Raw genomic sequence first — 26,159 nt, 5'->3', positions numbered from 1 at the left:
AGCAGTCTGTGCCTCTTAAAATAAGCATATGTGTTGGTCAAAATTAGGGCCCATTCTGCTAAAAACTTAAGGACAGCCTCAGTGTATGGTGTGGTTTTCCTTTTTCCTCAGTTTCCTCCTAGGGCAATTTTTAAAACTCAGATAATCTGCCTGCTACACTTCTCTAATTAGATATTTAAGGCTATACCACAAAGATCTCTTCTCATTCAATAGCAAATAACCAACAGTGCCCGTTAATGGAATAGGCCTTTCTTTTCTTTTTTTTTTTTTTTTTTTTTTCCTTTTTTTTTTTTTTTTTTTTTTTTTTTTTAGAAATTCACGTTCTTTTATTTATTTATTTATGACTGTGTTGAGTCTTCGTTTCTGTGTGAGGGCTTTCTCTAGTTGCGGCAAGTGGGGACCACTCTTCATCGCGGTGCGCGGGCCTCTCACCATCGCGGCCCCTCTTGTTGCGGAGCACAGGCTCCAGACGCGCAGGCTCAGTAATTGTGGCTCACGGGCCCAGTTGCTCCGTGGCATGTGGGATCTTCCCAGACCAGGGCTCGAACCCTTGTCCCCTGCATTGGCAGGCAGATTCTCAACCACTGCGCCACCAGGGAAGCCCGGCCTTTCTTTTCTGAGTATTAGCAAGTACACTTTCACTTGGTTAAACCAAGAGCTTGTGTATAAGTTTTTAAATTAGAAATACAATATTCGGATTTCATTAATTCTTACTCTTGATGTAAGCTTGAGAATTGTCATGACATGGAAGTAAAAGAAATTAAGGGGAATATGTTAGGATGACAAATGTTTCTAACAAAGTGAGAAATGCCAAGACTTGGGTCATGAGGTGTAATATCTTCACGACCAGCGTAGGGGAAAGAATTTGGGACCCAGTCGCTATGGGAACTGAATGGTTGTAGAATTAAGAGAGGGCAGAGTGCAGCTGTCTCTGAGTTACAGTTGATGAGGAGCCCCCCTATCCCAGTCCTAATTCTAGAATGATCAATAAAAGGGTATGTAGAAAAGACAATGGATAAGAAATTGCAGCCATATTCCAGGTGATGGTCAAATATGTTAACAGTCAATTAGATGAGGAGTCGATAGGTAACATGCCTTATTTACCTGCCTGGACCCTTGCTAGTGGACCAAATTACAAATATTAAATTCTAGAAGAAGACTAGCTCAAACCAGACAGGGTATTAGTGTTTCAGCTAAACAGACTAGAAAGGCTCCAGGCTTAGAGGAGGGAATCAGAATGTTCATCAGGACTATTGTTAAGAATTAAGGAAAGAGAACCTCTCTAGAATCTCCAGAATATTGGATGGCTTAATATTGGGATGGGGAGTAGGGTAAATAGGAGTGCTTCAAATTACCAAGCTACCATGGGTATGGGGAAATTTTTACAATCGGTTATAATTGTTGAGATTGTGAATCAGTATCATGTCTATGATGGGAAATTTGGCAATATCTGTCAAAATGTAAAATGTGCAGTTCCAATTCTATGAATTCATCCTACGAAGGAATCAAACAAGTGAGAAAAACCTATATGGCTATTTAATGAAATGAATGTAAAAGAGAAATCAGTAGGGACTTTATTAAATAGATTATAGTGCATCTATGGGACTTCCGTGGTAGTCGAGTGGTTAAAAATCCGCCTTCTGATGGGGGGAAGGGATAGTCAGGGAGTTTGGGATTGACATGTACACACTGCTATATTTAAAATGGATAACCAACAAGGACCTACTGTATAGCAGAGGGAACTCTGCTTAATGTTATGTGGCAGCCTGGATGGGATGGGGAGTTTGTAGGAGAATGGATACATGCATATGTATGGCTGAGTCCCTTTGCTGTGCACCTGAAACTATCACAACATTGTTAATCAGCTGTACTCCAATATAAAATAAAAAGTTAAAAAAAAAAAGGATCTGCCTTCCAATGCAGGAGACACGGGTTCGATCCCTGGTCGGGGAACTAAGATCCCACATGCCATGGGGAAGCTAAGCCCCAGCGCTGCAACTACTGAGCACACAGGCCACAGCTACAGAGCCCACATGCTCTAGAGCTCGACTGCCACAATTAGAGAGAAGCCTGTGCGCTGCAGCAGAGGATCCCACATGCCGCAGTGAAGATGCTGCATGCCGCCCTCAGACTCGACGCAGCCAAAAAATAATAAATAAATAAATAAATAAATATTTTAAAAATTACAGTGCATCTATACAGAGGTATCGTTTATAGATAACTCTCCAATTATTAAAAAGCATTAAAAATTTGACTATAAAATACCCAAGGTATTCACTGAAGAAAAAAGAAAGTTTTAGTAGAATATATATGGAATAATTGTCTATCTACATATATAATTACTGCCTACATATATAATTACTTCTATATAGTGGAAACTGTCATTTTCTCTTTATACCTTTTTATATTGCTTTACAATTTTATGATAAGCACTTCACCAGCAGACCAAGAAGATGACTTATCTATTACCCTTTACTGCCCTGCTCTGAGAGGGGGCATTTGTGCACATCTAGTCATATGTATTTTTGGTAACTCACATCATGGTTGCCTCTTGGGGAGAACGTAATGAGAGCTAGAAGAAAAGGGTCTACTTCTAATAATATAGGAGTATCTTATATTGATCTAACCCTCCCTCATGTAACAATTATGAACTCTGGGTAGTATGTAAAAAGCAACAACTCAAAGACTTTGGAAAGTGACCAAATGAAGCAGAAACTGACAGGGAACTTGAAAGAAGGGAACTGTACTGGGTAAGATTCTCACTTATATAGCTTTTTGCCTGAGGACACTCCCCAGTTTGCATGGTGGGTGATGGCTAGCACTCAAGCAAAAGTCTGCAGTCTTACTAGCTTGGGGAGTCAGAGAGTGGAGTTCAGGGCTATAAGAGGGGCTGGAAAATGAGGGAATAAATCTCAGAAAGAAGGGAGCAGACTTCCCTGGTGGCACAGTGGTTAAGAATCCGCCTGCCAGTGCAGGAGACACGGGTTCGATCCCTGGTCCGGGAAGATACCACATGCTGCAGAGCAGCTAAGCCTGTGTGCCACAACTACTGAGCCTGCACTCCAGAGCCCGCGAGCCACAACTACTGAGCCCATGTGCCACAACTACTGAAGCCCACACGCCCTAGAGCCTGTGAGCTGCAACTACTGAGCCCACGTGCTGCAACTACTGAAGCCGCATGCCTAGAGCCCATGCTCTGCAACAGGAGAAGCCACCGCAATGATAAGCCTGTGCACTGCAATGAAGAGTAGCCCCCACTCGCTGCAACTAGAGAAAGCCCGCATGCAGCAATGAAGACCCAATGCAGCCAAAAAGAAAAAAAAAAGAATAAAGAGATTTGCAATTATAAAAAAAAAAAAAAAAAGGAAGGGAGCAACAGAAGGGGAAGCCCTAAAATCTGCTTTAATCCTTGACATGCATGGGGGAAGACTCCATGGAGACTGGAAAGGCAATGGTTGAAAGCTGAAAGAATTGAGCTGAGATTCAGCTTCTGTCCACCACAGGGAAGACAGAGTTTGGAGTATGAATCTAGCTGAGTTAATTGCTCAACAGAACAAAATTCTTCAAAGGGAGATTGACAGAATCCAGAATCTCAATAATGTCCAGTGTACAATAATAAATGACTACATGTGTAATAAAGGAAAATATGACTCATTGTCCAGAGAATGGCAGTCAATAGAAATGACCCCAAGATGACTCAGATGTTGGAATTATCAGACAAGGACTTTAAAGCAAACTTGGTAGTAGTAAATAAACTTGGTAGTAATAAATATCAGACAAGGACTTTAAAGCAAACTTGGTAACAAATGGAGAATGTGAGCAGAGAAATGGAAAGTATAAAAAGAACCAAATATAAAATCTAGAACTTAAAAGTACAGTATCTGAAATGAAATATTTATTGGACTTGCTCAACAGCAGATTGGAGATGGCTAAAGAAAGGGTCAGTGAACTTGAAAATAGAGCAGTAGGAATTATCTACTCTGAAGAAGAGAAAAGATTGAAAAACAAAAACAGAGCCTCAGTGACTATGGAACAATATTATAATATGTGTAATTGGAGTCCTAGAAGGAGAGAAGAGAGAATAAGATACATGGCAGATTATATTTTCCAAAGATGGCTACAACGATATCTGTCACCTTACATGTTTTTCTCTTGGCCCTAGTGGCTTTCTTGTAACCAACTGAATGGGGGTGGAAGTGACATCCAAGCTACATGAAGCAACTACACGTAGGTGTGCAGTCAACAGTCCCAGCTGAGCCCAGCCTTTGAGACATTCCAGCTCAGGGCCCATCCATGTGAATGAAGAGGGCTCCAGGTGATCCCAGCTCCCAGCCATTCATCTCTTCCCAGGTGAGGCCCCAGATATCATGAATCAGGGAAAAACAATCCTAGTTATCCCTTGAATGGATTTCTAATGCACAGAATGTGTGAGCTTAATAAAATGCTTACTGTTTTATGGCGCTAGGAGTAATTTGTTATGCTGCAGTAGATAACTAAAACAAGACAAAAAATTTCTGAATAATGGCTCACAACTGAATAATAAAAAAACAAGTAACCAATTTAAAAATGGGCAGAGTATCTGAATAGACATGGCCACAAATACATGAAAAGATATTCAACATCATGAGACCATCAAGGAAATGCAAATCAAAACCACAATGGCTGGACAGGAATAAAGACGCAGATGTAGAGAATGGACTTGAGGACACAGGGAGGGGGAAGGGTAAGCTGGGACAAAGTGAGAGAGTGGCATGGACATATATACACTACCAAATAGATAGCTAGTGGGAAACAGCCACATAGCACAGGGAGATCAGCTCGGTGCTTTGTGACCACCTGGAGGGGTGGGAGGGAGACCCAAGAGGGAGGAGATATGGGGATATATGTATATGTATAGCTGATTCACTTTGTTATAAAGCAGAAACTAACACACCATTACTAGGATGGCTATAATGAAAAAGACAGATAATAACAAGAGATGGTGAGGATATGGAGAAATTAGAACTCTCAAATACTGCTGGTAGGATTGCAAAATGGTACAACCACTTTGGAAAATAAGCAGTTCCTCAAAAAGTAAAACAGTCACCGTTTGACCCAGCAATTCTACTCCTAAGTGTATGTCTAACAGAAATAAAATTGTTAAGTCCACAAAAAAACTTGTAATTGCTTTTTTTTGGCTGCACTAGGTCTTAGTTGTAGCATGCGGGATCTTTAGTTGCAGCATGTGAACTTTTAGTTGAGGCATGTGGGATCTAGTTCCCTGACCAGGAATCAAACCCAGGCCCCCTGCATTGGGAATGCGCAGTCTTAACCACTGGACCACCAGGGAAGTCCCGTACTTGCATTTTCATAGTAGCATTATTCATAATATTCTCTAAGTGGAAATAACCCAAATGTCTCTCAACTGATGAATGGATAAACAAAATGTGACATACTCATGCAATGGAATATTCTTGGCTATAAAAAAGAATGAAGTGCCGATTCATGTTACAACATAGATGAACTTTGAAAACAGTATGTTAAGTGGAAGAAGCTAGTCACAAGAGACCATATATTGTATGGTTCCATTTATATTAAATGTCCAGAATAGGCAAATCTATAGAGACAAAAAATAGAATGACAGTTGTCTAGCTTTGGGAGGGATGGGGAGATTGGGGGTGATAGCTGCAGGGTATGGCTTTTTTTTCCTTGAGGAAGGTAGTGAAAATTGATGAAGCTTATGGTTGTACAACTATGTGAATATACTAAAAAAATTGTACATTTTAAATGGATGTATATATGGTATGTTAATGATATTTCAAAAGAGCTGTAACAGAGAGAGAGAGTGGGAGAAATAATGTCTAAAAATGTTCAAGCTTGGTGAAAAACAGATTTATTGAATCCAAGAAGCTCAGTGAACCCTAAGCAGGATAGATCCAAAGAAAACCACCCCAGGCACATCACAGTTACATTGCTGAAAACTAAAGATAAAGAGAAAAACTTGAAAGCAACCAGAGAAAAATGCCTCATCACAGAAAGTAGAACATCGATATGAATTAATGGCTGACTTCTCATCAGTAACAAAAGAGGCAAGAAGACAATGGGATGATATCTTTAAAATGCTTAAAGGAAGAAACTCAGCCTGGAATTCCATATCCAGCTAAAATGTCCTTTAAAAATGGAAGGTGAAAAAAAGACTATGTTTATTTATTTACTTATTTATGCATGCATGCATGCATGCTGCATTGGGTCTTAGTTGCCGTACATGGGATCTTCCGTTGTGGCACACGGGCTTCTCTCTAGTTGAAGTGTGCGGGCTCCAGAGTGCATGGGCTCTGTAGTTTGCAGCACACGGGCTCTCTCGTTGAGGTGCGCGAGCTCAGTAGTTGTGGCACGGGGGCTTAGTTGCCCTGTGGCATGTGGGATCTTAGTTCCCTGACTAGGGATCGAACCCGTGTCCCCTGCACTGGAAGGCGGATTCTTTAGCCCTGGACCACCAGGAAAGTCCCTGGACTAAGTGATTATTTAAGATTCCTTCTAGCTCTGAAATTCTGTGACTCTGCAAATCTAAGAATTCTCACTTCCCATCATTGTGGTACATGTAAAGATGTCTGAGAGCCTTTCTCTGTTGTCTCTGGCAGATTGCAGTTCTCTGGCAGAAATGAAACCTGATCAAAATCTGTTTTTCCATCTTGATTTCATCTTAGCTTCTATGCTCTGTAACAGTAACAGATGGCCAGAAAATGTTTTCCCACATTCTTGAAGTGGAATAAATAGCAGGCTTCCATTAGCCTTTTCAGCCACCCTTGGACTCAGTGATGTCATCCTCTATTAGGAGCACAAATGCTGAATGAAATTTTTACCAGGGGTTGTTGGATGGTTTCCGATTAGATCTCAGATCAGTGGTTTCTTTGGTTGAGTAGACCTCCACAAACCTCTCCCGCGACTGGCCCCATGGGTCACCTTTTCACCTATTCTTTATTATTATAAAATGCGGACAAAATCAGTTGAGGAATTCTTACTGCATTTTTGAGAAGCTGGTAAGGTAATAGCCATTTTTGTTGACTCCTAAAAGTAAATTGATAAATTAAAAAGCAAATCTATGTTATATCATTATTACTGTTATGGGAGAACAGCCCGTGGTGGTCCAGCATAACCTGCCTGTACTGTCAGCAGTCCTTAGAGCAAAAGTAAAGAACTCTTGGTGGTTTCGTGTGTTCAGTTATTGATGATTACTTACTAACTTACTTGCATATTTGATCATAGAGCTGATGGCACAGTAACCTGTGTGGTCTCTTGTTAGTGTCTTGGTAGAGACTGGGCATTACTGCTGGTATGGTGGTGACTTAGCCCTGGGCATACTTAAGAAAGATTTTATTAATCTGATTTGTTTGGCAAAGTGCAGAGACATTTTTAATGGAGTTACACTATAACTTTACCCCCCCCCCAAACAGATTTATTCTTCTTATCCATGGTACGTTGTAAAAGGGAAAAGCTGTCCTCTAACCATTTCTGAGATAGCTTATAAATTCATTCTGTGCCAGATGTGTTTTAGAGGAACATATTACTGAGTGAAAATGTTACTAGAAGTAAGACAGTCCAGTGAGCAGAGCTGGGTTCATGCTTTTCCTCTGCCTCTTCCTGCCCTGTCACCTTGGGCAAATGACTTCACATCTGAGCCTCATGTTCTTCCTCTTTATTTTTTTTAACATCTTTATTGGAGTATAATTGCTTTACAATGTTATGTTAGTTTCTGCTGTATAACAAAGTGAATCAGCCATATGTATACATATATCCCCATATCACCTCCCTCTCCCACACCTCTAGGTGGTCACAAAGCACCGAGCTGATCTCCCTGTGCTATGCAGCTACTTCCCACTAGCTATCTATTTTACATTTGGTAGTGTATATATGTCAATGCTACCCTCTCACTTGTCCCACTTTACCCTTCTCCCTCCCCGTGTCCTCAAGTCCATCCTCTATGTCTGCGTCTTTATTCCTGTCCTGCCCCTAGGTTCATTAGAACCATTGCTCTTCCTCTTTAAAATGAGGATAACGATGCATACCTCATATGGGGTATTGCGAAGACTAATTGAGATAATGTGTTTAAGTTCCTTTTCAGTGCCTGGTACAAAGTAAAATGTTGTCATACTTTTTTATTTTTTTAAGGCTTGAAAAAATGAAAAATGACATTTATTTTATATGGAGCTGTAAATAGAGTTAGATTTTGCATAGAATACAGTATAGAAGTTAGATGTATGGTACCTATTTAATACAGTCACTCTGAGAATGTCAGTGCTAATAAGCAGTGTAACTTATTCATTTTATTTGAAGTATGTTCCTCTTTTTTCAGAGAGAAACATACTTGAAAAAGTTCCTATCACTTTTTTTTCTTGAAAATAGCTTTTTATCAGAAGGAAAAGTAGCTTGTCTTAGTGATTCTCAGCTGAGGTAGGGAGGTGGGGTCTTATCAGAATCTGTGCAGAGGAGAGGGGGGACACACAGTCCTCAAAACTAATTTTATGTCTTCAAAAATTATTATCTTTAAGACTAGTTCTTCTGACGGATGCCCCGCCCCCATTTCTGAGCTGAGGCGGCTTCCCTGAATACTTAAGAGTAAAGGAAGGGTTGCTGGGAGGAAATAACTGTAATATCTTATTTTAGATACAAAAGGAGCTTGGAAAACAAAGCCTGCTGGTACCTAGTGATTACAAATAACGTTGAGTTCTGTCTTCTGCTTTCCTTTCCTTCCTTCAGGACTGTGTTTCCTCCAGTTTACTCAGGGATGTGCACTGTATCTTCCTTTACTTTCAGTTGTTGTTGTTGTTGTTTTACATAGTGGAAGTGTTTAAAGTGTTCTTTTTTCCCTTTCACACCAGTCCTGTTTCCTAGTAGGTGGCCCTTCTTTACAGGAAAAGAGGAATTCTCTTTCCCTCTGTGGCAAGTTAGTTTTCAGAGAATAGGAGCCATTATAGAAAACTTGTTTTTTTGGTTCCGAGGATAAAATTGATTCATACTCGGTAAATGTTGATTAATTTTTTTTTTTTATGAATTAAAATCAGTAAAAGTATGTGTAAGGGTCTGGGATTTTATTTTATCCTATTTAGAAGCTAACAGCCTGCTCCAGTTCGTGGCAGTTGCTGGCAGAGCACAAGGCTCCTGGGTCAGAGACAAAGGGCTTTATTACTCATGGCCCAGCAAGCAGCATAAACACAGGTTTGCACTAGTTCCCCTTGCCCCCACAGGTCCCACGGGCGTGGTATGAACAGGCCCCGACGGATGTCTGTACGTGTGTTGTAGGAGTGGAACACTGAGCTTGGGGAATCCATTGCTTTTATAGTACGTGGTACGCAAGCCTGCTCTTTGCCCTGGAGGGGGACATTACTTCATCCCTCAAAACTCTTTGCAAACAGAATCCTGAGAAGTGGCTTGGGTAAGGAGCAGTCAGGGTCATGTGTTTTGTGTTTTTCTTACCCACCAAGACATGTAGGAGTGTGAGAGACCCATGGAGGAGGAGCTCTCTCAACAGGAAGTTTATACAGTAGGTCACTGATAGAAATCTTAGGTAGATTTATTGTGAAATATTTGCCATAATGAAAGGTATAGAGAGTGATATAATGAATAGACATACAGTCACCTCCCAACTTGCGAAATAAGCATTGTCCATACAGGTGACACTTGCTGTGGTCTCCTCCTCTTGTCCCACAGGTAAGCATTTCCCTGAATTTGTTGTTATCATGCCAGTGCATTTCTGTTTATCTGTTAATATCATACAGTACTGTGTGTTTATAAACTTCTAAAAATTTTTTACTATCATTTGAAAAATTGTTACAGAGCCCTTTTACATAGTATTGGGTTGGCCAAACAGTTCGTTCGGGTTTTCCAATAACACCTTACTGAAAAACCCGAATGAGCTTTTTGGCCAACCCAATACCATGTTAGTCACTGTAGGGGAAAATTGTAAAGATAAAACTCTTGCCCGTCATGATGTTATGGTCCAAGGAAAACCACCAACACTGAAAACATAGCTTAGTAAAAGGAAAGGATATGTGGGAAAAAAAAAGTTGGTAAACAACATATAACTCAAAAGTCAGCTATTAGCATCTAATATATGTAAGGGCTAAGTATAGTTACGGATGGAAGGAGAAATGGAATTCATTATTGGGGTAGAAAATAGTGGCTATGTGAGGCAACAACAGTGAGAACTTATATGGGTGAGATTCATCTAGACAACTTGTCATACAGGAGAGGGGGTTACGCTGTGAGGCAATGGCCTTAAGTTGATCCAGCCAAAAAGATGAGAGAAGGGAGCTGGGAGTAGTCAGTCAACAGGGCAGTTAGCTACAAGGTATGTAGGCCCAGCATTCTGTCAGGGAACCATTTTATTAGGAGGGATGGCTAAGCCTAAGCCCCTGATCAAAGGGCTCAACATCTAATTGTGCAGCAGTAGTTACACATGGGAAAATTAGAGAACACCCTAAGACCCTCTCTGATTATGACCTAAATGTGTGTTACAGATTCCAGGGATGTAGAAGGTACGAGTTTAATGTGAGTTCAAGCAGTTAGGGAAAGAAAGCCTCAGTGAGAAATCTGGAGTTGGGCCTTGAATGGCAAATTGTGATAAGGGTGCTCCAGGAAAAGGAGTGGGTGGCAAGAGCACATGAGCAAAGACTGGAGACAGTGACTGTGGAACAGGGAGAGGATGGGCCTGTGTGAATTGTTTATGTCCAGGCCCCTTGACCTGTAGAATTTCCCATGGCCTGGATTTTGCTGATTGCACACTTATGGTGCAGTTCAGCAGTTTTCCTCTGTATTCCCTGCAAATTAGCATCTGGACCCAGTAGCGTGATGAGATTCAGGTTCAGTCCCTTTGGCAAGTCTGTAAGTGGTTGTGTGTTCTTTTGTCACATCAGTAAAGGTAGGTGTAAGGGTCTGGGGTTTCACTTTACCCTACTTAACAAGCCAATAATTAATCTGCTACTGTTTTATATTCTAACCTCATAGAGCTCCCTCTTCTGCTGTTTCAGGTAGTGTTTAAAAGTATAATGGCTTGCTTTCTGAGATGTCCTGGTCTGTTACCCCCCAACACCCCCGCCCCACTTTTATTTGGACCATCTCTTTTCTTCATTTCTGTCATGCTTAGTTTGGATTCCTCTCCCAGCAGTACCCTGTCCTAAGAAGGAGCCTTGGTTAGTTCCAAGAGTTTATAGGGTTAGATTGCTTCAGCTCCTTTGGGACCCTTGCCCCAAATCCCTCCAGTTTCAGTTGCTATTCTCAAATTGACCCACATTGCTTTTTGCTGAGTACTTGATTATCTTGGAGTTCTTCTGTTCTCTGATCTGTCTGATGCCCTATTGTTTTCCTCTTTGTTGATTTGCACAGCTGCTTATAGCACTCATGTCCTGTGGCTGTTAATGTTTTTTCCCTGCCTGCTTGTGTATGAGGGTTTATGAGGATGCTTTATCTTCTAGTTTTGTTTTAAATGTTATCCATGGGTTTTTTAGTTGCAATCTAGTTCTGGTTTTATATGGAGATTCAGATATATCAAAAGGCTCTATTGCCACTGCTATAGCCATTTCTCCAGAATTCCCATCGTAGGTTCTTGAGTAGAAAGATGACACAGTCGTGACAGAATGAAATGTCTCACCTAACATCTTTTTTTAAAAAAATTAATTAATTAGTTTTTGGCTGCGTTGGGCCTTCGTTGCTCTGCACGGGGTTTCTCTAGTTCAGGTGGGTGGGGGCTGCTCTTCGTTGCGGTGTGCGGGCTTCTCATTGCGGTGGCTTCTCTTGTTGCGGAGCACGGGCCGGGCTCTAGGCGCACAGGCTTCAGTAGTTGTGGCTCGTGGGCTCTAGAGCGCAGGCTCAGTAGTTGTGGCTCACGGGCTTAGTTGCTCCATGCCATGTGGGATCTTCGGGGACCAGGGCTCGAACCCGTGTCCCCTGCATTGGCAGGTGGATTCTTAACCACTGCGCCACCAGGGAAGTCCTCACCTAACATCTTACACGGCATAGAGACAGTGTGGCCATTAGTCCCCGTTTGTTCTTTAACTTTCTCTTTTCTCTAAATTGAGAAGTGTTATTCGCTATAATGCCCATTTGCAGATTTCTGTGGAAATAATAGCTTCTTATCATCACTCTTTTCAGGTTCACTAAGAATCTTTCCCCGGACAAAATCAATTTGAGCACCCTGAAAGGGGAGGGTCAGCTGACCAACCTGGAGCTGGATGAAGAGGTTCTACAGAATGTGCTGGAGCTTCCCACCTGGTTAGCCATCACTCGGGTCTACTGCAACAGGGCCTCAATCCGGGTGAGAATGGGGGTCAGAGTGCTGCTGCTCTCTTTGGCCAGCAGACCTGCCTTCTTGAGGGGTGACTCCCACAGCCCTGAGTCTTTGCTTTCCTCTTTCAGATCCAGTGGACAAAGTTGAAGACACACCCAATTTGCTTGGTAATGGCCTTTCTTGATTGCAAGTAATCAAATGGGGATGGCTGGGGTAAGGTTTTAGAAGATCTGAGAGAAGATGGGGAGGAGCCCTGATGGGCTGTCCCTTTTGGGAGTGTGGGTTCTTCTGTCTGGCTTGCGAGCTTCTCTGTGAGACAGAGTGACTATTGTCTGGGCTTTTTCTGGAACTGCTGTGCAACATAGCAGTTAGCACTGAGACACAAGACCCTGGAGTCCTGATTTTGTTTTGTTTTGTTTTGATTTTCGTTTTTCTTTTAAAACAAGTTTTGCTGCCCAGGTTCTACCTTTACATTTCCTTTGGATTCCTGACAGAGGAAAAATTAGAAGTTTAGTTCATGTTGACTGTTGGGTGATTATCAGCTGAAAGCCCTCCAGGAACTGATTGATACATATCTTTACCCCAAAGACTGGAATCCCCAGGAATAGTAATATCTCAGTAACTTGGATTTATGTTTTCTTTTTCTGCTATGAGCTAATCCCATGCTTGTCATGGAGTTCTGCTGCTAATGGAAATGGAAGGGGGAAGATGGGGGCTCTCTTTGTATTTCAGTTTGTTCATTCATTCATTTGACAGACATTTATTATCTGCCTACTGTGGGCACAGCCCTCGACTAGGTATTGGAGCACAGAGATGGATAAGACACAGTCTGTGCTGTGTGGGATTTTGTGCAGATGCTTAGCTCTCTGTGGCTTTTATTTCAGTGTCTGGATAAGGTAGAGGTGGAGATGAAGACATGTGAGGAGCCTCGGCCCCCCAATGGACAGTCTCCTATTGCCCTCGCTTCAGGACAGAGGTTAGTTGCTTTGGGTCCTGTTATTTCCAACATATTAACTGATCCAGATCACCTTTTAATTAAAAAATAAAAACTTTATTATGGAAAATTTCAAACATGCACTAAAATAGAGAGAATAGCGTACTGAACCCCCATGCACCCAAGATCTAACTTTCACAATTATCAACGTTTTACCATTCTTTTTCTACTTTTCTTCTGCCACTTTGTGTGCATGTGTGTGTGTTTGCACACTCTGTAGTTCTTATTTATTTATTTATTTATTTTTGGCTGTGTTGGGTCTTCGTTGCTGCACGCGGGCTTTCTCTAGTTGCCGCGAGCGGGGGCTACTCTTCGTTGCGGTGCACGGGCTTCTTATTGTGGTGGCTTCTCTTGTTGCAGAGCATGGGCTCTAGGTGCGAAGGCTTCAGTAGGTGTGGCACGCGGGCTCTGGAGCGCAGGCTCAGTAGTTGTGGCACACGGGCTTAGTTGCTCTGCGGTATGTGAGATCTTCCCGGACCAGGCTTGAACCTGTGTTCCCTGCATTGGCAGAAGGATTCTCAACCACTGCGCCACCAGGGAAGCCCCACTCTGTAGTTCTTGAAAGCAAATCCCAGGTGCCATATGATTCCATCTGTAAATACTTCTGTATTGTGTGTCTTTAACAGACAAGGATTGAGAAGAAAGAAAAACCCCCACAGTACTATTATCACAATTAATAGAATTAATAGGGATTCCTTAATATCATCTAATACTTATTGCATATTCAATTGTCCTGAATTGTCTCTGAAATATTTTTTTACAATTCAGTGTGGCTCCACAGAACTCCACACCTTATATTTGGGGATATGCTTTTTAAAGCTCTTTAACTCTGAACAGTCCCCCACCCCCACACTTTTTTTTTTTTTAAAGAATTTCTTTTTTTTAATAGTAATCTTTTATTTATTTATTTATTATATTTATTTTTGGCTGTGTTGGGTCTTCGTTTCTGTGCGAGGGCTTCCTCTAGTTGCGGCAAGCGGGGACCACTCTTCATCGCGGTGCGCAGGCCTCTTCACTATCGCGGCCTCTCTTGTTGCGGAGCACAGGCTCCAGACGCGCAGGCTCAGTAGTTGTGGCTCACAGGCCTAGTTGCTCCATGGCATGTGGGATCTTCCCAGACCAGGGCTCGAACCTGTGTCCCCTGCATTAGCAGGCAGATTCTCAACGACTGCGCCACCAGGGAAGCCCCCACACTTTTTTATATATCATTTGTTCTTTGTAGAAACTGGAGTATTTCTTCTAAAGAATTTCCCACATTTTATATTTTGGCTGATTGTGTCCTCGAGGTGTCATTTAAAATGTTTCTTGTTTAATCTGGTAGTTAGATTTAAAGGCTGGATTTGATTCATTTGTTTGTTTGTTTTCTTGGTAAAAATACTTCATGAATGGTACCGTGTATTTCCTACTGTAACGTAACGGGAGGCACATAATGTTCCTTTGGTTAGGATTAATCAGTGGATTCAGATGATGTTGGCCTGACTTGTCCGTTATGATAAGTTCCTCATGGTTTAAGGACCACTGATGATAGTTGTCTATAGATCTATTATATCATTGTAGGATAGAAAATAGAGATTTTATAATTCTTTTTTCCTATTGCATTTATTAGTTGTGATTTTCTATAAAGAACTTTCTTTCACCAACTATTTTTTTTTTTTTTTAATATTTTATTTATTTATTTATTTATTTATGACTGTGTTGGGTCTTCGTTTCTGTGTGAGGGCTTTCTCCAGTTGCGGCAAGTGGGGGCCATTCTTCATCGCGGTGCGCGGGCCTCTCACTATCGCGGCCTCTCTTGTTGCGGAGCACAGGCTCCAGACGCGCAGGCTCAGTAATTGTGGCTCACGGGCCCAGTCGCTCCGCGGCATGTGGGATCTTCCCAGACCAGGGCTCGAACCCGTGTCCCCTGCATTGGCAGGCAGATTCTCAACCACTGTGCCACCAGGGAAGCCCTCACCAACTATTTGAAATACAGTTTGTACAGGAATGTCAGGATAAATGCTGGATTCTTTTTTTTTTTTTTTTTTTTTTAGCTACGTCGGCTCTTAGTTGTGGCACATGGGGTGTTTGTTGAGGTGTGCAGGATCTTCCCTTGTGGTGCGGGCTCTGCGTTGCAGCACATGGGCTTCTCTCTAGTTGTGGTGTGCAGGTTTGCTCTCTCTAGTTGTGGCGCGTGTGGGCTCTGTAGTTTGCAGTGTGCAGGCTCAGTAGTTGTGGCATGCGGGCTTAGTTGCCCCGCGGCATGTGGGATCTTAGTTCCCCGACCAGGGATCGAACCCGTGTCCCCTGCATTGGAAGGAGGATTCTTTACCACTGGACCACCAGGGAAGTCCCTGTATTTTTTATTCATATGTTGAATCTTGGTTCCTAACTACAATAATATAATAAATGATTTACTTTTTCAATAGTTTCAAAAAATAACAAAACCAGTATTATAACTATCGATAAGACTACTGAATGCAGTAGCTTTCTTTGTGTGTATGTGTGTTTTAACCTTATGCTATATCCCATTAGGGATGTATCATCAAAATACTGTGTTTTAAAATTACTTGAAATCATTCTTCTTATGGTTGGATACCAATTTGACATACAGAGGCATTCATTTGTTTCATTTTTTTTTTAAGACAGTATAAGAGCAGTTTTAGGTTTAAACAGTAGTATTAAGAGCAAGATACAGAGGTTTCCCATATACCCCCTGCCCTCACACATGCATAGCCTCCCTCATTATTGACATCCCCCACTGGAGTGGTATATTTGTTACAATAGATAAACCTACATTGACACATCAGAATCACACAAAGTCCATAGTTTACATTAAGGTTCACTCTTGGTGGTACATTCTATAGGTTTGGACAAATGTATAATGACATATATTCACCATTATAGTATCATACAATGTATTTTCGCTGCCCTAAAAATCCTCTGTGCTCCACCTAGGCATCCCTCTCCCTGCCCCAACCACTGGCAACCACTGGTCCTTTCACTGTCTCCATAGTTTTTCCTTTTCCAGGATGATTCCTTCTTTTTAGATTGCCTTCTTTCACTTAGTAATATGCATTTAAGGTTCCTCCGTGTCTTTTTAGGACTCTATATCTCATTTCCTTGTAGTGCTGAATAATATTTCATTGTCTGGATATACCACAGTTTATTTATCCATTCACCTATTAGGGCATCTTGGTTGCTTCCAAATTTTGACAATTACGAATAAAGCTGCTATAAATGTCCATGTGCAGGTTTTTGTATGGACATTAAGTTTTCAACTCCTTTGAGTAAATACAAAGGAGCTTGATTGCTGGATCTGTGGTGAGAGTATGTTCAGTTTTGGAAGAAACCACCAAACTGTCTTCCAAAGTGGCTGTACTATTTTGCATTCCTACCAGCAGTGAATGAGAGTTCCTGCTGCTCCACGTCCTTGTCAGCATTTGGTGTTGTCAGTGATCTGCATTTTGACCATTCTGATAGGTGCATAGTGGAATCTCATTGTTGTTCTAATTTGCATTTCCCTGATGACATATGATGTAGAGCTTATAAGACACATGCTTATTTGCTATCTGTATATCATTTTTTGTAAGGTGTCTATGAAGGTCTTTGGCCCATTTTTTAATTGGGTTGTTTGTTTTCTTATTGTTGAGTTTTAAGAGTTCTTTGTATATTTTGGGTAACAGTCTTTTATCAGATGTGTCTTTTGCAGATGTATTCTCCCAGTCTGTGGATGGTCTTCTCATTCTCTTGACATTGTCTTTCACAGAGCAGATTTTTAACTTTAATGAAGTCCAGTTTATCCATAATTTCTTTCATGAATAGTGCCTTTGGTGTTGTATCTAAAATGTAATCGCTATACCCGGGGTCGTCTAGGTTTTTTCTTATGTTATCTTCTAGGAGTTTTATATCAGTTTGTTTTAAAATTTTAAATTGTTTTAAATTTATTTTTAACCTATGTAAAATTACATAGTTCCAAAGTTAAAACTATAACACAAGGTATGTTATATGTATGTATGTTTGTATTGTCCCCACTCTGTTTCTTACACAAAATGTAACATACCATAAACACTTTCCACATTGCTTTTTTCTTTTAAAAGTATATCCTGGAAAGCACTTCATAGAAGTATGTAGAGAGATGTTTCTTATTCCTTTTTGCACCTGCAAAATACTCAGTATATTTTATAGAGGCGTCATTGTTCATATAGCCAGTTCTTTGTTGATAGATATTTGAATTATTTCTAGGTTTTTTGCTGTTACAAATAGTGCAGTAATAAATGACCTTGTTTGTAAGTTACTTAGTATTTTTCCAGCATATTTTAAAAAACAGCTTTATTGAGGTAGAATTCATCCCTTTAAAGTATACAATTCAATAGTTTTTAGTATATACACCAGGTTGTGCAACCATCACCACAATAAATTTTAGAACATTTTTATCACCCAAAAAGAAACTCCATACCTCTTAGAAGTCACTCTTCATTCTCCCCTGCCTTAGCCTTAGGCAACCATAAATCTACTTTCTGTATCTATTCTGATCATTTCATACAAATGTAATCATATATCATGTGGTCTGTTGTGACTGGTGTCTTTCACTTAGCATAGCGTTTTCAAGGTTCAGCTATGTGGTAGCATGTATCAGTACTTTATTCCTTTTATGGCTGAATAATATTCTATTGTGTGGATATGCCACATTTTATTTATCCATTCATCAGTTGATGGACATTTGGTTTGTTTCCACTGTTTTTGCTAGCATATTTTGGGATAGATTCCTGGAAGTGGGGCTGCTGGGTCTAACAGCAAAAGCATGTATAATTTTGATAGACATTGCTAAATTACCCTCCGTAAGGATTTTGTAATTTCATGTTACCACCAGCAATGTTGTAAGAGTTCTTGTTTTCCAAGAGCCTTGCCAATAGACAATATTTTCAAACTTTAGGCTTTTTTTTTTTTTAATTTATTTATTTTTGGCTGTGTTGGGTCTTCGTTGCTGCGCGCGGGCTTTCTCTAGTTGCGAGTGGGGGCTGCTCTTCGTTGTGGTGCGCAGGCTTCTCATTGCAGTGGCTTCTCTTGTTGCGGAGCATGGGCTGTAGGCGCGCGGGCTTCAGTAGTTGTGGCACGTGGGCTCAGTAGTTGTGGCTCGCGGGTTCTAGAGCGCAGGCTCGGTAGCTGTGGCGCACGGTCTTAGTTGCTCCATGGCATGTGGGATCTTCCTGGACCAGGGCTCGAACCTGTGTCCCCTGCATTGGCAGGCAGATACTTAACCACTGCACCACCAGGGAAGTCCAAACTTTAAGATTTTTGTCTAAAGATAACACATGGTATTTCTGTGTAGTTTTTTGGTAAGTTATATTGAAGCGCACAAATCCTAAGTGTATAGATTAGTGATTCTTTACAAGAAGAAACAGACCATTTCCAGAATCCCAGAAGCCTCCTGCACCCTTCCTAGTCATACCCACCCTCAAGGATAACTTTATCCTGATTTTTAACACCACACGTTAGTTTTCCCTATTTTTAAATTTATATAAATGTAATCACAAATTATGTCATCATTTGTGTCTACATACTTTAGTTCAACGTGATGTTTGTGAAAGTCATCCATGTGGTTACATGTAGTTATCATTCATTCATCCTTATTACTGTATGTTATTCCATTATATGCCACAATTATCCATTCTGTTGTAGATGGACATTTGATTTGTTTGCAGTTTCTGGCTATTAAGCATACTGATGCTACATCGAACTGTTCTCTGTCATGACTGTGGTGGTTGATACATGACTCTATGCATTTGTCGAAACCCTGGACGTGTACACCACAAAGAATGATCTTTTCTATACGTAAATTAAAAATGTGTAAGAAAAAAGAATAGTGATGCTATGAACGTTCTTATACACACCTCTTGGTGAACATATGTACACATTTCTGATTTGTATATATCTAGCAGTAGAGTTGCAGGGTCATAGGCTGTGCATATGTTCTGCTTTAGTTCATACTGCTGGACAGTTTTCCAAAGTGCTTGTACCACTTTTCCCCCTGGCAGTGTTGCTAGCACTTAGTATTGTCTCTCTTTTTATTTTAGCCATCTAATAGGTGTGTAGTTGTATCACATTATGATTTTAGTTTGCATTTTTTTGATGATTTGTTTATTAGAATTTCAAATATCCTCTTTCACAAAGCATTGATGTATTCTGCCCATTTATCTTTTGGGTTATTTTTGGGGTTATTTGTCTTTTTCTTATTAATTTGTAGAAGTTCTTTATACTGGAAACAAGTCCTTGGTTATATACATGTATTACAAATATCTTCTCCTACTATGTGGGTTCCCTATCACTCCTAATGTTATTTTTTTGTTGACCAGAAATGATAAATTTAATATAGTCCTATATATCTATTTTTCCCTTTATGGTTAGCACTTTTTGTGTCTTGTTTAAGGAATCTTTTCCTATCTTAAGGCATGAAGATATTCTCCTATGTTTTTTTCTAACTTTATTCTTTTAGTTTTATTGTTTGACTTTTCACATTTAGATCTACAATCAATCTTGAAACTTGTTTTTTTGTTTGTTTAATGTAAGATAAGGGTCAATATTATTTTTTCTCTTTGCAGATAGCCTCAAACTGACCATGCACCATTATTGAAAAGACAGTCTTTTCCCTACTACACTGTCACTTTTGTCATAAATCAAGTGACTCTTAGTGTAGTTTTTATATACGAGTGAGGTTGAACATCATTTTATGTTTAATATCTATTTGCATTTATTTTTCTGTGAACTGTCCCTACTTTGTCCCGTTTTTATTGGGCTCTTGGTCTTTTTCTTCCGAGTTTTTTGAAACTCTTTATACATCAGAGATATTAGCCCTTTGTGATATAAATTGCAAAGATTTTTTTTTTCCAGTTTGTAATTCCCAGACTTTTGTATCTCTTGTAATGAGAACTGTTTCACCTACATGTCAAGAATGTCTGTGTTTTCCATGTCCAGAAGGACTTTAAGGATGGCCTTTGTTCCTCTCCCTGCTGTTTCTGCCTCTCACTATAAAGCACAGCTATGCTCTTTGGGATAGATTTGACAGGGCAGAGGTGGGACTGTTCTTGACTAGATTTCACAGTATTAGACCTCATGCTAACCTGGCTGTACTTCTTTCCTCTTTTCACTACTTTTGCAGAGTATGTTCTGTCTTTGAAGATGTTATGGAAACCTAGTGTTTCCTTTCTGTTGTTATATCTCTCCTCACAGACAATATTCAATATTTATTCAGGTAGTTTGTGGACTGTGAAAATATTTTTTTCAATTTATTCTTTCTAACCAGAGATTGTTTCCAGGTCAACTCTTTCTTTTATTCCATTCTTAAAAAAAAAATCTCATCAGAAAGAGTACTACATCATCATAAAAATTTTTAGAAATGTAAAAGATATAAAGAAGAAATGGGAGGAGAAAAATTTTTAAAAAGTCATCCACAGTTCTAGCATCCAAAGACAGGCGTTGTTAAGAGTCTTGTCTTACGTCTTCCAGTATAAAGAGTATGCCTACTAATTCCCTGGCGGTCCAGTGGTTAGGACTCGGCGCTTTCATTGCCAGGGCCCGGGTTCAATCCCTGATCAGGGAAGTAGAATCCCGCAAGCTGCACGGCATGGCCAAAAAAAAAAAAAAGAAAAAAAAAGTATGCATCAAGTCTCATATGATCCTGAATGTTGGTCTGCCTCGTTTGTTGTAGTGAGTATGGCTTTGCCGAGAAGGTGGTGGAGGGGATGTTCATCATCGTCAGTTCCATCACCATCAAGATTCACTCCAAGGCCTTCCACGCTTCTTTTGAATTGTGGCAGCTCCAAGGCTATAGTGTGAACCCCAACTGGCAGCAGAGTGACCTCCGCCTCACCCGTATCACTGACCCCCGCCGAGGAGAGGTGACAGCCCTGGCATTCTGAGAAGGGAGAATGGGGGGTTCAAAATAGGACTCATTCTTAAAGGATGTTATTCCTGCTTTGGGGATTTCCTCAAAGTCTCCCCCATCCTTGGGAACCCAAGAATCCCTTCTGTCCAGTGTTACTGTTACATCCTTTCCTCAGTAATGGATCTCTGATCCACTGCCTTCTGTGGGTAGGATCCCAGCTGAGAATGGTGGGGGTCTCTGCCTTGCCAGTCTTTTCCCCTTGGACTTCCTGCCTCTTGATTAATTTCATCCACAGAATTAAAGGATTTTACTTTCTTTCCTTCTAGGTTTTAACATTTAAGGAAATAACTTGGCAAACACTTCGAATTGAGGCGGATGCTACAGACAATGGTGATCAGGACCCAGTCACCACTCCACTGAGGCTTATTACCAACCAAGGCAGGATCCAAATAGCCCTCAAGAGAAGAGTGAGTGTGTTCTCTGTCCTCATGAAAACTTCCATCTTTTATTCTCCCAGATAGCATGGGAGATGGTGTTTCCTCCTTTTTGAGTGTTATTGGCCCCTGGAATGACATTTGAAAGGGGAGGACCTGCAATTCAGTGTTGCACTGTATCTGCTAATGAGGAAACATTTCTACCTCCCTGTCATTTTAATTTTGAAAACCATGATTTTTACCTGTATATAGGGACACATAGGCAGTTGATTATTGCTGCTTCTTGTTAATCACAGAAAACTTTAGTAGTTTTGTAAGAAATTGACTCTCCACAGTGCTTGATACTTTCCTTTCGTGTATTGGGGATTGAAAAGCCATCTCTGAAACTGGTTGGGCAGTGGTCACTTTGAGTAGTTGGGATGGTACCAGATGTTGAATCCTGTGTTCTGTGTGACCCCTTCAGACCAAAGATTGCAATGTGATAGCCTCCAAGCTGATGTTCCTGTTGGATGACCTGCTCTGGGTGCTAACTGACTCACAGCTCAAGGCTATGATGAAATATGCAGAATCACTGAGTGAGGCCATGGAGAAGTCAGCACAGCAGAGAAAGAGCCTGGCCCCTGAACCTGTACAGGTTAGAGGTGAAACAGAGACCCTTGGTGGCAGTGGGGAGATGGTAGGCCGGACCTAATTCATATACCTCCACCGTAAGTGGAGCCTAGACTTTATTAGGCTTATTTGGGGGAATTTGTCATTCACTTCTGGAGGTACATAGGCTTTGCCTGTGCCTCTGATTTATTCAGTTATTCTGTTCTTTGGGTGCCTCTAGTGTGTTAGGTATACAGTGTTAGCCACTGGAAAGCCTCTTGTTCCTGTCCTTGGAACTATTGCTGTCTTAAAATATGGACTATAAACAAGTTATTACAATATGAGGTGATAAGTGCTGTAATAGAGGTAAACACTGTGCCATGAGAGCACAAAGAAAAGGGATCCAACTACCTGGGCTGAAAGAGGGCATTTAGGGAAGACTTCCTGGAGGAGGTGTTTTAGCATCAGTCAGCTAAGTTCTAGAGGGGTGAGAGCTTAGAAGGCAATTCAAATCTCAGAACAGGACTCTGACAGTTACTAGATTAATTATAATTTGGCTTCTTGGAGTTTTGGTTATTTAAGTGGGGTAGACCTACATGAGATACCAGACGAATAGTTATGAGAAGGAAGGGACACCTTGTCAAATTGTGGTTTTCTTCAGGCTGAACTAAAGCTTAAAGAAAGCCAGCAAGGAGGCTGTCTGGGTCTGGACTTCTTGTTTCTCTCTGTCACATGTAGATCACCCCACCTGCTCCCAGCGCCCAGCAGTCCTGGGCCCAGGCGTTCGGTGGCAGCCAGGGCAGCAGCAACAGCAGCAGCAGCCGCCTCAGCCAGTACTTTGAGAAATTTGATGTGAAAGAGTCCTCCTACCATCTGCTCATCTCCCGCCTGGACCTGCACATTTGTGATGATAGCCAGTCCCGAGAGCCAGGTACCCCGTGAGGCCTGAGCCTGTGCAGGGTGGTCCATCACCGCCTGGAGCTCTGGGCAAAGCTTGGGGATGGAAGGCTGTTTTCAAGACTATGTGGGGTATTTGTCTGGCTCCCCTTAATCACAGGCCTTCCTCAGGCCTCTGTGCTCCTGTGGCAGCTCTCTGTCTGCGAGTGCTCTTCAGCCTTTAGGATGCAGCAGAACTACCTGTGAGACAGTAAGACACAGGAGCTGGGCCTCTTCCCAGCCCCCACTAAATCGGAATCTTCAGGGGTAGAGCCCAAGCGGTGTATACTTTTTTTTCCCTCCCCAGAGTCTTTTGGGCAATGCTAACCACTGTTATAAGCTTTCAGGAAAGTAAATTCAATTATAGGAAACCTCAGAATTTTCAGATCTTTGAGTCAATTTAAATAGTTATTATGTATAAATGTGTTCTTCCCAAGCAGAGAGGTTATGGTGTGTTCTTGTCGTGCTTTTTCATTCATTAGAGCAATTTTTTTTTTAACATGGTGTTCCCTAAATCACATATTAATTTAAACTGCATCAATAGAAGTGTGGGTTCCAGAGCTCTGGAAATTCTTCTCTGGCACCTTTGTGGACTCCATTTGGAACTCTGAGCCTTGTTTTTGATGCTGTTCTTGAGGACATTAACAAAGAGAAAGCATCCCAGGAAGGGTGTGCAGATTGTTTAATGCTATGGAAACCGTAGCATAGAAGGAAAGAGTTGAAAGACACAGAGATATTTCATATGAAAAAGAGTAGACACAGGATATAGGAGAGCCATCTTTAAATAAAGAGAGGGCGTTAATGCAGAGTGGAGTGGTCCTTAGGAAAGTCAAGCCCAGAGCCCTTCAGACATTGCTTTTATTTTGTGGCGCTGTAAGCAGAGCATAAACAAATAGCACCTGCTTTTTTTGCAGACATCTCTGCCCATTTGAGAGTCACTAGAGCAATTGGTATTAAGTACACATACACATTTATTCAGAATGAAAAAATAATTGACTCATTTCTTTCCTTCATGAGCCTTAGGGAAATTACTTCACCCCTCTGAGTTTCTTCATTTGTGAACCTTGAGTTAAATTATATCCTACTCATTTACCTTATAGGTCGTTATCAGGCTCAAATGACATAATATACTGAATTTGGAGGACATTAATCATAGGCCAGTATTCGGTATTATTATTTCTCTGCTGCCAGTTCCTTCAATACTCTTTGTCCTCCCTCTACACCCCTCTGCCGCCAGCTCTTGTTTTTAGATGCCGTCCTATGGAAGCTTGTGTTCTTGCTGCCTTTTCCTCTCTGGAGGTTATGTTTGCTTCTTAATGAGACCTAGATTCATTTTCCTTGGGGGAACCTACTACCTTTTCTTTCTGGGACACCAAGCACCAATGCCTCTCTTGCTTTGCTCTACCTTGGTCTTGAAGTGACTTCAGCCCCTCTCCACTCCCAATATGAAAGAGCTGAAAGGAGCAGTGACAGCGTAAAGATTGCTTTTGCCACCACAGCAAATAAATTGCTCACTGTTTTGTTAGCCACTAGTTTTGGAAGTTCTTTGCTAAAACAATTATTTTTTTGTTTGGTTGTTTCTTCCACGTGTTACTATAAAGACCTTGCAGTTTTGTTTTGTTTTGTTTTTAAAAATATTTATTTATTTATTTGGTTGCACTGGGTCTTAGTTGCGGCATGCAGGATCTTCGTTGTGGCGTGCGGGATCTTTTTCAGCTGCAGGATGCGAACTCTTAGTTGTGGCATGCATGTGGGATCTAGTTCCCTGACCAGGGAACGAACCCGGGCCCCCTGCATTGGGAGCGCGGAGTCTTAACCACTGCGCCACCAGAGAAGTCCCTGTTTTGTTTTGGTTTTAATCCTTTCAGAAATCTTTATTAAAAATACATTATTGAGAGTTTCATCCTTTTGCTTGATAAGAGCGTATAGCACTGTCCTCTTCATGTAACAGGGTCCTGCAATCCATACTAAGAGGTGAATGACTAGCCTTCCCTGAAGCCCCCATGTATTTATTAAGCTAAGTGAATCTACTTGGTGGATTTTAGGAAAGTTTTGGATGAGATATTTTTAGATAGAGGGATAAATCCCAGCCAGCCGTACCCAGGTGTGGCATATGACTCTGTGAAGGGACAAGGAACACAAAGAGTTCTTGTGACTTTGATTCTTCTCCTTGGATTTGGGAAGAAAGGGGAAGGGAGAACTAGGTGTTACGGAAAGGGTGCTAAGATTCTCTGGAGTTGTCCTGTCCAATATGGCAGCCACTAGCCACATATGACTATTGGGCACTTGAAATATTGGCTGATCCAAATTGAGATGGGGTGCAAGTGTAACATACGCATGGGGTTTCGAAGATAGAGTACAAAAAAAGAGTGTAGAATACCTTAATAATTATTTTCATATTGATTACATGTTGAAATGATATTTGGAGTATATTGGTTTAAATAATGTGTAATATTAAAATTAAATTCACTTTTTTAAAAAAACTTTTTTAATGTAGCTACTAGAAAATTTTAAATTACTTATGTGGCTTATGTTACATTTCTATTGGATAGCATTGCTCTAGAACTCTCTGTCCAGTATGGTAGCCAGTAGCCACATGTGGCTATTTAAATTAAAATCAAAATTAAATAAAATTAAAAATTCAGTTCCTCATTTACACCAACAACATTTCAAGTACTCGTTATAATCTATGGACCATAGAAGATGTCCATCATCACAGAAAGTTCTTTTGGATAGTGCTGCTCTAGGGACTCCTTGAAGGCTACATCTGTCTGCTTTTTCATTAAGGGACACTATAGCCTGGATATTGGGACCCCTCACTAATACGCTCGTCTATCCCTTGGTATTGGAGGTGAAGTTATTGGAAACTTGGTGGGTAACTGGGGACGGCTTGGCTTGCAGTGGGGCAGCACTGTCTCTTAAAATCAAACTGGAGCAGCTCGCCCTTCAGGCTTCTGGGAGGAGGTAGGTGGTTGATGGGGAAAAGAGTGTCATCTGCCTCTTTTTAGTTATTTCCCTCAGGATAAGGGCTGTGAGCCAAAGCTTTCTTCACCTCTCTTCAGGCTAGGCTATCCTCTCCCACCA

At 41.0% G+C, this 26,159-nt stretch overlaps 1 protein-coding gene across 2 annotated transcripts in view; it reads left to right on the top strand.

Annotated features, from left to right (window-relative positions):
- Window positions 1-26,159, top strand: part of UHRF1BP1 (UHRF1 binding protein 1) — a 59,525-nt gene that overhangs the window by 11,108 nt on the left and 22,258 nt on the right. For both annotated transcript variants that reach the window (XM_036868374.1, XM_036868373.1), the window contains exons 2-8: window positions 12,127-12,289; window positions 12,391-12,429; window positions 13,147-13,238; window positions 20,941-21,130; window positions 21,444-21,584; window positions 22,015-22,185; window positions 22,878-23,070. In XM_036868374.1, coding sequence (XP_036724269.1) covers window positions 12,127-12,289; window positions 12,391-12,429; window positions 13,147-13,238; window positions 20,941-21,130; window positions 21,444-21,584; window positions 22,015-22,185; window positions 22,878-23,070 — 989 coding nt within the window. The remainder of the gene's footprint in view (window positions 1-12,126; window positions 12,290-12,390; window positions 12,430-13,146; window positions 13,239-20,940; window positions 21,131-21,443; window positions 21,585-22,014; window positions 22,186-22,877; window positions 23,071-26,159) is intronic.

This window comes from Balaenoptera musculus, chromosome 11, assembly GCF_009873245.2.
Source record: "Balaenoptera musculus isolate JJ_BM4_2016_0621 chromosome 11, mBalMus1.pri.v3, whole genome shotgun sequence".
NCBI classification, from domain to species: domain Eukaryota; kingdom Metazoa; phylum Chordata; class Mammalia; order Artiodactyla; family Balaenopteridae; genus Balaenoptera; species Balaenoptera musculus.
Note: the sequence above shows the minus strand (reverse complement) of the source record. Positions and strands in the feature narration are given on the sequence as shown.